Source organism: Lethenteron reissneri, chromosome 57 (genome assembly GCF_015708825.2).
Source record: "Lethenteron reissneri isolate LAM-NWPU_2019-01 chromosome 57, ASM1570882v1, whole genome shotgun sequence".
NCBI lineage: Eukaryota > Metazoa > Chordata > Hyperoartia > Petromyzontiformes > Petromyzontidae > Lethenteron > Lethenteron reissneri.
The window spans coordinates 220,570-231,966 of NC_083835.1; the positions used below are offsets into that span (position 1 = coordinate 220,570).

Sequence of the window (11,397 nt, forward strand, 5' to 3'; positions counted from 1 at the left end):
TGGAGAACTTGACTCTCAACCTGAAGTTCGCGAGTTCCAACCCCTACCTGGGTTAAACTCGGCTCATCATCCTTGTGGGGATTAATAAAATGAGTATCGGTGTAACAGTTCACTACCCCCCGCAGCGATTTGGTGATTTTTTTTTTACCCACGCAATGTGCCACCCACTCCAGTCTACCAGTGATCCAGAAACTATTTCCGCACCTGGCACACTACATCCTGTTTACCACCTCTCGCTTGGGCTGTGGCTACCGCCATTCATGTACCACCTATGCCATTTTCGAAAAACGTCCTGTGAAATATTCAGTAGGAAATGAATCTCTGGACCCAGAGCCTGATTTCAAAACGTAGAGCAGCGCGCGCGTCTGATTGGCTCATGTTGAGCCGCGGGCCGGGTGTGCTCAGACAAAGGAGTGGAGTTTTTGTCGCTCCACTGTTCTGTCGCCTTTGTGCTGGGTGGGCTTGGGACACTCGCTGCCTTTGCTGGAGGACTCTTGCATGGGAATGCCTTTGAAGCATGAGCATGGCGGTAGGGTGGGGGGTCGGTTGGGTCCTTGAGCCATTGGCCTGAAAATGGGCAATCGGTACCAGCCAGGGTGGGAGATGCTCCCAGGGATTTTCACAAAGCATTTGAGCTCTGTGACACACAGGTGTCTGATAGCAAGGGCACCGTGGTAGCTTTTTATGAGAAAAAGATCATTAAAGAAGGATGCCTTAATTTGTTTGATCGAGAATATAATTTTGAAAAAAAGCCACTGTGATATGGAACTGTGGAATATGAACATAGAGGAAGTGCATATATAAAAAGATGGAGTGTCAGCCCTCCGCCCATGGTGGACCTTGCCCACCATGGTGGATGCTGGTAGCATTGGCCACTCCTGGTGGGACCAACCACAACCCCCTTAGCTCACGGGCTGTGTGCGCTCGTGTGTGGGTATTGCATGGGCCCTGCATCTGTTTAAGTAAGTTTGTCGTGTGCTTGCTCTGTGCTACAGAACTAACGCGCGCTCTCTTTCCGCTGTCTGCATGGTTTGCTGGTCGTGACGATGCGCGAGGGTCGCTGAAATTGGTTTTATGTTAAGAGTCAGGTGGTGTTGATTAACTTTGTATTGATGTGAACGGTTAATGTGGTTTATATTTTGGTAGTGGCAAAGGAGGTCCCATGAAGTATAAAATAATAAGACGAACAATGCTAATTCATTTTTGTAAAATATCAAAACCTTTTGACTATTGCTCACGAGCACAGTTACAATGTGTCTCTGTGTACAGGAGTTCAGACATGCTTGCATGGCAGCACTGCTAAGAGTGTAATTCCCGTGTCGTTGCGTCATTGGTAGCAGAGAGGTTAACGTGGCAAATAGAGAATGTGTTTAAAGGCAAGGTCTCTGTGGGAACGTAGAATATTAACGCCCGTAGAGGGCGATGACAGATGCGTACGTGCCGTACACGCGCGCTGTGGCTTCACTCTGTAAATAATTGTTTTCCCAGCCGTTTAGTGGACACAACTTACATATGAACTTGGCTGTCTGTTGAGTGTCTCGTGTGGACAAAGTGCCCGGGTAGGTCTCTGTGTGTGAGCCAAGGCAGGCCATGACACTGACCTCGCTGTGTCTGCTCTCTCCCCCCACCCACCCACCCGCCCACTCGTGACCTCCCAATTCCCACGGTGCTTTTCAAACCGTCTCCTTCGTGCCGCAACCTCGCCACTGTCTGACGCCGTCACTCAACATCGCCGTCACTCAACACCACCAGCATTCAACACCACCATCATTCAACACCATAATCCAACACCACACACCGTAACTGATTACCATGCACCATCGTTCAATCTCTCAATCGATCCCACCAATCGTCACCACTCGATCTGCACCGTAACCACTCTGCTCACTTACCATCACCACCCCTGGCGCACCGTCACACGCCACTCTCGCCACCACCCCGCTCACCCATCGCCGCCCCACCCACCCATCGTCGCCCCCTTGCGCCATCGCCACCCCGGTGCCCCCTGCAGGAGGCCGTGAGCGTGGGGCGCCGCGGGGCCGGCGTCTCTGAGAGCACGCCACTCGCCGAGATGGCGCGACACCTCCGCAGGAGAATGTACGGCGCGGGAGGCGGCGCTTCGGGAGGAGCAGGAGGGAGAGGCAAGCGCTCGCCGACCTCCAGGTCCGGCATGGCGGCTGCGGCGGCGGCGGCGTCGCTAGACAACGGGCACGTGTTCCTGGTGGACGCAGAGGTCCTGTCGGACGTGACTCAAGTGTGACGACGCGGGGCCCCGTCCATTCACCTCAATTTCCACCCCCCCCACCCCGGACCCCCCCTGGCCACCGTGAAGCCGAGTCTAGCCGCTGGGATGACCACGGCGCCTCGTGCGCCGACCCGAACCTGAGACTGACCGGAGCCCCAGAGCGAGTCGTGGCGTCGCCACGCCCGGCTCGTCCCACGGCCTCCACTCCAGCCCTGCTCACTGCCGGCTCTCAGACTCGAGGCTTAATGACGGAGGGGGCACTACTTAATACCTCTTGCAGTTGGGCCTAAAGAAGCCTTTGTTTAACTTTAGTGTTCTGAGTGAGCCGAAACATGTTGGGTCTGTCGATGGCCGGTTTGAATTGTCGCTGAGGTAGGACTGGGGAACTGTGCAGCTGATGCAACTTGTGTTCACTAGCGCAGAACGTTGCCCTCTCTGGTATGGTTCCCAAAAGGCCTTGCCGCCCAAATTCACGGCTCTGCACTGCTGCTCGTGCTTTTGTTTAAAAAACGTTTCAACTGTGTCCTCATGTAGCCCACAGTGCCTCTGGGATCAGTCATTCATACACCAGGATTAATTTGTAGGGCTAGCCACTTAATGTTTGGGCTGCTTGGGGTCAAGTAAATCAGGTTCCTGAAAGTATGTTGACAAATAGGGCTCAGTCATATTTATGTATGTTGAACTTCTTTGCACCGTACGTAGCCAACAATGCTAATTGGAGGTGCAGGGGAAGGACAACAAAACGTATAAACCAAACAATACTTTTCAGCATTGTCAAATCCACTGCTGGATCCAAGGCCTTCTCAAGTGCCGGTCGTTCCATGGGGCTGGCCGCCGCCCACCGCTCCAGGAGGAGGAGGTGTGCAGCGGGGCTGCTTTCCCCGCCAGTCCCGGCCAGACCGTGCGCTCGTTGGCGTTCGCCACGGTTTACAGGGTTCGCTGAGAATATGTGCGCCCAATGTCATTTATTGTTTGCGAGATATGTGGATTTATTTACAACTGAAGTCATCGCCTTTGTGAAAGTGCACTCTTCAATCCTTAACGCCTTTTGTAGGCCCCACTTGCCCTTGTGGGTGACGTCGCCTCCTCCAAACCCTGCACCTTTAACCCCTAAAAGCGCCTCTCTCGCCACGCTTGTCCCGTGTCCTTCGAGCCCCGTTGACTCCGTCTGAATCTCGAGGGTCGACCCCCCTGGCCCCGATCAGACCCCAGCCCAGCCAATAAAGACACAACGACGGGGAGTCATGTGCTCTCTCCGAGGTTCTCCTGCACTCGTCCCCGCTGGAGGCTTGAACCACCAGACCAGACTCCTCGTCAGCTGCACCACGGCCCCAACTCCCCTCCTCTCGAGCTTCCGAGCCCCTCCCCACAGCTCCTAAGCCCCTCCCACACCCGAGTCCCTCCCACCCAGCCTTAGCCCCGCCCCACAGCTCGTAAGCCCCTCCCACACCCGAGTCCCTCCCACCCAGCCTTAGCCCCGCCCCACAGCTCGTAAGCCCCTCCCACACCCGAGTCCCTCCCACCCAGCATTAGCCCCTCCCCACAGCTCGTAAGCCCCTCCCACACCCGAGTTCCTCCCTCCCACCCAGCGTTCGCCCCTCCCACGGATGGGTGACCCGTGGCTGTGCCTTCTTGCAGCAGCGGCGGCAGCAGCAGATGGACTTTGGGGGTTCCCGAGGCGGCCCCCCGGAACGCGGTGTAGCGAGCGGCGGCGTTGAGCCCTCCTGCTCTGCGGCTGTAAGTCTCTTGAGGGTAGACGATGTACGGCTGTGGCAGCTTCTTGTGTTGCCATGTGGTGGAGGGGTGGGGGGAGCAACAGTGGGAGACTTCGTGTCCCCTGGCTGATGTCACTTCTCTGGGATTGTAGTCGTCGGATGTTGAAGGAATACCGCACCAGAAAACCAGATCCAATTGTCTCTTGCATAATGCACTTGTGGTCTGCAGGAGTGTTCACCTGGTTATTTAAATGACCACTACGCTCCAGATACCGAGGCTGCATTGTCCGGACTGTCTGACATGGGTTTGAAGTTTTGTTCATGAGAAGGAAGACGTGCGAGTCTATGGGCAGGCACCTAATTCTAAGGCCTCGCCATCAATGGGCGGCACCTCGTCTCATGTGATAGCGCTTCAAATACAGCCCAGGATGCCAGCACCTGGTTGTGTGAACTAAACGTAAAACAACAGCGCTTTATTATTTCAGTAACATCCTTCAATTGCGTGTTTAACTGCTGACGTCACAACGACTTTGCCATATATTGAAATGCCACATTTTTCGCGAGTAATGCTTTAACGGGGTTATATTTAATTTAGATGGCAAAATATTACTTTACACTTTTTATTGTTAATGTATTACGGTTTATGTTCGCCGTTGTCTTATCTGTGGTACGCTGCACTGATTTTACTTACCTTGAGGAATGAACCCCGCTCCAGTAGGATTTGAGGGAATGTCTGCGCCAGGTTTTGTAGAACGGCCCATGACAGGATTTTGCAAACAGCAGTCCGCGTGTGGCGCAACGAGGGACTCGACTGGGAGACGATTGCCCGGTGATTATTGGCTCGGCGCTGAGTCGCCATGTGCCACACAGGGACAGCTGCCACTGGAGGTGCCCTTTCAAATATTTTAGATGAGACGAGATGCAAGTCTGGACATATGTGAAAAGCTTCATAGCTCGTCGGATTCTTCGAGGATAAATAACGATTCTGAATTCTGTAGCTTGTAAACGTTCTCTTGAGACGCCCCGGCCAAACGAAGGGGCGGCTCCGTCACTCGTCAGCGTCACACTGGAAGAAGCGGCGTGCGCCTTTGGCCTTAGAACCGGCGCGCAAACTCTCGCGGTTGGGGGTTTCCGCAGCCGCCTCTGGGAGGGGGAAGCGTTTTGGTTTTTCGCCTCTGATCTGTGACGCCCCCCCCCCCCCCCGTGTCTTTTGTGCGGCCCGGTGGTGTCGCAGTGGCACCGTGACGAGGGTTGCCACCCCCAAGGTACAAACAACCAGGACGTGTCCTGGGAAGCGCAAGAGAATGTCGCCCAGTACTGCAATCGGGCGTTGTCTTGAGTGGTGTATCGCGAGTTTCTTTACGCAGCAAACTAAATCCCAAGATAACCAGGACAGGTGGCAACCCTAGCCGCGGTACCGGAGCTATCCGGTAGCGCTCGAGTCGTGAGTAGTCCCCTCCGTGTGCGAACATCCGCCTTGCGGGGAAAAAACAGAGGACCACTCCATTTCATACAGCCCTGACCATTTCATAGACAGGACGGCAAACTTAAATTAGAAAACGTGGCAGCAGAGCGGATTGCATTGGGTTTGGAATTGGTGGTGCTGTTAACAACTTTAGAGCCACTGATTTTCTTCGAATTAATAATTCGTGAGCATTACACAGAACTCGCACACAGAGCCAACCACTCTGCCAGAGTTGATACTGCCTTGTCACAAACACCCTGAACCGCCTCAGTCCCTGACTAAACCACACACCGTCCCCCTCTTCATATGCCACAACCAAATCACCCTGAATGTGCCCGGTCTCGCCAGATTTTTGGAAGCTAAGCAAAAATAAACCTGGTTAAAACTTGGGTGGGAGACCCCTTTAGAATGCCAGCTGTTGTAGGCCTGGGCTGCCATGTGGCCAAGATATATCGGTCCACCAATACGTTCTTAAATCTATCTGTGCAGAGCTTTGGGAGTTTCATAAGCATGGACCTTCTCTGGGTTCTCCTTTTCTCCTCCCGCATGAAATTAAACGTTGCCAAACAGAAGTGGCCAAACATCGCTATGTAGCAGCACTCTCCTGAAAGTCACAAAGACCTTTCCGTTTTTGCCCGGATGAAAGGTCAACCAACAGGGGCACACTGAACCATTGAGTCGTTTCGTACAAGCAGTCGTTGCGTTGCACCCCCCGCTCCATTCCACACGAGAAGCCTCAAAATACCGGGAGGAGAATCGCCTTCATTTTCAGCACGAGGCGCCTAGCAGCATGGCGCTGAGCACACACGCGCTGTCTGCTGGCAGTCGTGTTCAGTCTGATCACTGGATCATGTGGAGCCCATTTGTGAATCCACTGCGGGGTGAGCCCCCCCCTCACGCTGTGGCTGTTGAGTGTATTTGACCATACTTCACCATGCTGCTCGGTGTGGATTGATGAAGGCGGGAAACATAGACATGGGAGCATAGAAGTACGATACAACAGTGAATTTTACACGTATGTTTTCGTGACCAATATCCATAATTATAGGGTGTTTTGGGTTAGATCGCGTAAATATAAATGTGTCGTTAAACCCGCCACCGCATGACGCATTAAATTAGTAAGGTTTAACCCGCAACATTTACAATGGATTTACTCTCCAACACACCAGTGCGTTGTACTAGTAACGAATTGACAAATTGGCTGTCGGTTTAACGACACTTTTGTATGCGATCTACCCCAAACAACCTCTTGGACAACCGTGAGTGTTGCTGAACTACTGTCTGTGGCCCACCACGTATTTCTGCAGCAGTCTATAACAACTGTTTATGCACACAGTAGTCACCCATCCAAGTACTATCCAGGGTCAACCCTCCTCAGCTTCAGAGGTCTGATGAGATCGGGTGCATTTTCGGTAATTTGCTTGTGGGCAATTACAATTTTGAGAATATGAACAAAATGCAGCCTGGGATCCAAACATTTGCAGCCTACCGCAGAGAAATAATTCCCTACCTGCAAAAGTGTGGACAGTTGAGTGCGGATGTTGTGAAGTGTCGGTGTTTGCCATGGCTCGTCATGGACCCATGTTGATGCTGTTCTCTCTTGTATGGATGTCTGTTCTCCCATCTTCCCTTCAGCCTCATGGACGACGTTTGCATGCGTCCCTCTTCTGCTGTGGTCTCTTCTGAGCGATGGGTGCCAGCTGGAGTCAAACACCGGCCTCTTTTTCGCATCGCTCACTCCCTCATCTTTACATCCTTCCGCTCTTGTCTGTCCATCGCCTCGCCTCCTTGGCATCTTTGTCATTTCAGTCTATGACATCCGGGGCTTAATGTCTCACTAAATATGTTCTGGGTTGCTTGTAGGCTGGAGTTGGTGGCACTTGACTCGTAGCCAATAACAGGCAGGCAGTGAGAGGGAGACTGCGGGAGGCGGTACTGGATGTGGTGCGCCGTAGTTTGGTAGCGGCGTTGTTGGCGGCTGGGTGCGATGCCTCCCAAATGCCACAGCCAATCGGGTGCCCGGGACAGCGCTTGGCTCTTTTGGCACCCCGAGGTTGGCAGTGGAAATTCCACATTATTCTGGCTGAGACCTTGCAACGTGAAATTCAACTTTTGCAATTGTGAGTCACACGCCTGGACTGTGTCAGCTGCCCGATAGAATGTCCTTGTGTTAGACCAATCGTGGACAGGTGTGGCCTGTCGCAAGGCGGCATGGTTGTGCTCTCTGATCGAGCTCCAGGATGCCTGCGTGTGAGGACGTTGGGACTCGTTTTGTTGACCCCGAAGTCCACACCTGACGCTGTTCACACCGGGGTGCTCCGGGTTGTACCTCCTATGTTGTACCAGCGCTGCTTATCTCAAATATTCATGCTCCTGTCTTTGAAGCCGCGCTTGAATCTGCATGATGCGTTCTGTTTCCTGTGCGTACGTAGACCTCCGATTCGCACAGTTGGCTACGTACGGTGAGAAAGAAGTTTAACGTACAGGCACGTTGTTTGACATTGTTGCGCCGTCTCCTGAGTCTCAGAGTTGTTCAGCCGGATCCACACCTGGGCGATAATTTGCGCAACGCTGTTGCATGCAACTAAATCGCTTATATATGGAAAAGTGGCGACGGACTCACTTTCCAGCATCGACCCGCTCAGCGATCCGGGGTGACCTCTTTCATCACGAGCTCCACGTTCGTGAACTCTGCTTGCCGTTGTTTTCTTGTTGCGTCATTTGTTGTTGCCCAACTACAGCGGTGCTCACTCGCATGTGGACAGATCCCATTGCATTTTAAACCTCTCTGCGTTGTTGTTGATTTCCTGCCGAGGCTAAGTGGCTTACCTTCCTTTGCACCTGATATATATTTATACATTTACACCCCTCCCCCCCCCAAAAAACCTGTTCTAAATATCGTTATTTTATTTATACGTTCAAAGCACGCGTACGGGAGCTCTACGTGTAACAAATTGCACTGGCGTGGCGGGTTTGTGGTACTTTTGTATTCGTTATACAATAAGCAATACAATCAAAACATGTTCCAAAAGCCAAATACTTAAGGAGTCCTTCAAAGTGAAAGTCCATTGTTGAACTGCCCTTGTGGTGCATCATCTGTTTAGTTCTACCCCAGCTATAGTTTTTACAAAATAGAAGTGTCTTGTGTAAAATAATTAAGAGACTTTGTCAACGATATGAAGGAATTGTATAAGTTTGTCCGTGAAAGTCCATTGAATGTTGATTACTTTTACCCCGTGCACATGCGTATATATTTTATATCTGTTCTGCGATAACTTGAAAATAATGCAATAAAATGTCAAACTGTTGACCAGATGCGAATGTTTGGACTCCTATTGGGCACGTGACCGTCCACCACCGATGACGGTGATAGTTGTGTTGCCTCCTCTCATTGGTTCCGCCACGAAGCTCCGCTTGCCGAAAGTAACATTCGCGTGTACTTTGTTAGTGCCGCCAAGCGACGGGTCGCTGTCACGTCGACAGTGACTCGATCAGGGTGCAGCCCTGCAAGCACCTGCTCACGTCACTGCTGCTGGACGGTGCCTTCCCATGGGAGGGAACTCGAAAGAGCCCCGTGACCCATTGCTCTTGGTCTACTCTTTCACGCTGGCTAGACATCTCAGAAGAGGTGAGAAGTAATCCACACTGTACCCCACCACACCCGACCTGCCTATCGATTAAACTTGTGTAATATGAGGATATATCCGGCTCACTGACGTATCACAACTCGTCATGGTGATTGGCTCTGCCGGTCCTGGTTTACAGCCAATGGGGGGAAGCCTGGGGGCATGGTCCTGACGTGATGGAAAGGTGACAGCTATAAGGATTGGTTCTGCTGGTTTTGGCCACAGCCAATGGGGAGATGAGTCAGGGGCGTGGTCCCGGGAGCTGACGAGGGAGCCTGGAAGATTCCATGCAGGCTAACGAGGATTGGCGGAAACGTACCACGTGACCCGGGTATTAAATAGGGGTGGAGACGAACGACACGTGGTCAGAACAGGAACTAACAGAGGAAGGGGGCCACGCGGGAGCGGGGCTCCGACTTGCCACGTGGCAGTGCATCGTTCTCTGTTTATCTGTCCCTCTCACGCTGCCTATGAGCGGCGTGAAGTAACTAACACAAGTTGAATAAAAGACGGATTCCAGAAGTCGTCTCAACGAGCTTTATTACACTTGCTCTGGTAAGCTCCTGTACTGTGTGTGACTGGTAAGTTCCTGTACTGTGTGTGTGTGTGTATGGTAAGCTCCTGTACTGTGCGTGTGTGTCTGGTGAGCTCCTGTACTGTGTCTCTGGTAAGCTCCTGCACTGTGTGTGTGTGTGACTGGTAAGCTCCTGTACTGTGTGTGTGTGTGTCTGGTAAGCTCCTGTACTGTGTGTGTGTGACTGGTAAGCTCCTGTACTGTGTGTGTCTGTCTGGTGAGCTCCTGTACTGTGTTTGTCTCTGGTAATCTACTGTACTGTGTGTGTGTGTCTGGTAAGCTCCTGTACTGTGCGTGTGTGTCTGGTGAGCTCCTGTACTGTGCGTGTGGCAGTGGGGGTGGGGGCAGCGTGGGGACGGACGCGTGGCCGGGGAGAGCCCTCCACGTTCCTGCACAGGGCCGTGGTGGTTGCTCCGGTGACAGCTCCCGTCCCACAGATGCACCGAGCTGGGTTTGGTGAGTGTGTGCGCCTTATCATCGTTTACACAGGCAGTGTTGGGGCTCGTTTATCGCCACGCGTGGGCACTGGAAAACTGTGCCCACAGTTAGAGAAGGGACGTCTCTGATGATGCTCGCTGTTGTTGCTGTTTTTGTGGCAGCGGTGCACAAACACAACTAACAAAAAACCCCTCCACACTTTCAACAATCGCTACATTGTGACCCTAAAAGAAACTATGAGAGGCAGTTATTGAAAAGACGATGAGTTAAGTTGTGGCCAGGGAAATGGCCCTTCGACAGAGCACATATGAACAAGGATCATTGCCCGAAACGTCATCTTTTACATGTCATGTATAGGTTTTTTATTTTTTACAGCAATGTCGTCGATGAATGCGTTGCGTTTTTCCCCACTGGTGATCGGCGACGGCTCATCAACACAGACGCCCTGTGGCACGAGGCAGCAATAGGCCACGATGGCTCATGCCATGCTGGTGATGCCTAACACGTGTAGAGGAGTAGAATAGGGAAGTGGCGTCATGTGTGCTGTCCAGTGCGATGACGTCACGGGACGTGGTGTCATGCGCTCTAGGCGGCACAATGACATCACAGCTCCTCTAGTATAAAGGGGGAACCCTGTGACGTAAGCGGGGTCATAGCTGGAGTCTAGGGTCGGAAGAGGGTGGAACGGGGAGCCAGGGTCAAGAGGGTAGGGATAGGGAATAGCACAGTGCCAGGGCTGGACGTGGCTGTGCTCATCTTCTTGGTTCTTTCGGTAAAGTCACGTAGAAGGGAAGTAATAAAATAATAAAAATAAAACATAATAAAACAATTCTCACGACGTTTCGGCCACAACGCAAGCAGCCGATCACCAGTCGTGAGAATTGTTTTATTATGTTTTATTTTTATTATTTTATTACTTCCCTTCTACGTGACTTTACCGAAAGAACCAAGAAGATGAATCCCTGCAGTCACGAAAGCTTTAAAGTGGCTGTGCTCCTCGGGCGGCCGTGTTGGCTGATCCCACGGCCGGCGCAGAGGAGACGGCACAGGGCAGCCAGCTGTGTCGGGACCCAGTGGGACCTAGCCCGGGACCCCTAACTCTCGTGTATTGTTATATCTTTAGTAAACTTACGGTGAAAGCCCTTAACCGTCAAGCCGTCTCCGAGTGAGTCGTCGGGGACTTTTCAACACAAGGATGAAACCGGTGTACAGTTGTCTCCTTGACGAATGCCGCAGCCGTCCAAAAATTACGTAGCGACAACTGTGACCATTTCGAGTTGGCGGCTCGAGCGGCGGCACGTGGCGGTGATGCCGCGTGGCGTGCCGGGCAGCAT

The 11,397-nt window shown here is 52.4% G+C and overlaps 1 protein-coding gene across 7 annotated transcripts in view; it reads left to right on the top strand.

Annotated features, from left to right (window-relative positions):
- ATP11B (ATPase phospholipid transporting 11B (putative)) overlaps window positions 1-9,043 on the top strand; it is a 41,402-nt gene extending 32,359 nt beyond the window's left edge. For 2 of the 7 annotated variants that reach the window (XM_061575069.1, XM_061575071.1), the window contains exon 30: window positions 2,012-2,147. Coding sequence is in view for 3 of the 7 variants with exons in the window: in XM_061575068.1 (XP_061431052.1) it covers window positions 2,012-2,260 (249 nt within the window). In the remaining 4 variants the exon portion in view is untranslated. Of the gene's footprint in view, window positions 1-1,752; window positions 8,741-8,873 lie in introns of those variants that run through there. The other 5 variants (XR_009756943.1, XM_061575070.1, XM_061575072.1 and 2 more) reach the window with 5 other exon arrangements.
- Window positions 9,044-11,397: the final 2,354 nt, after the last annotated feature.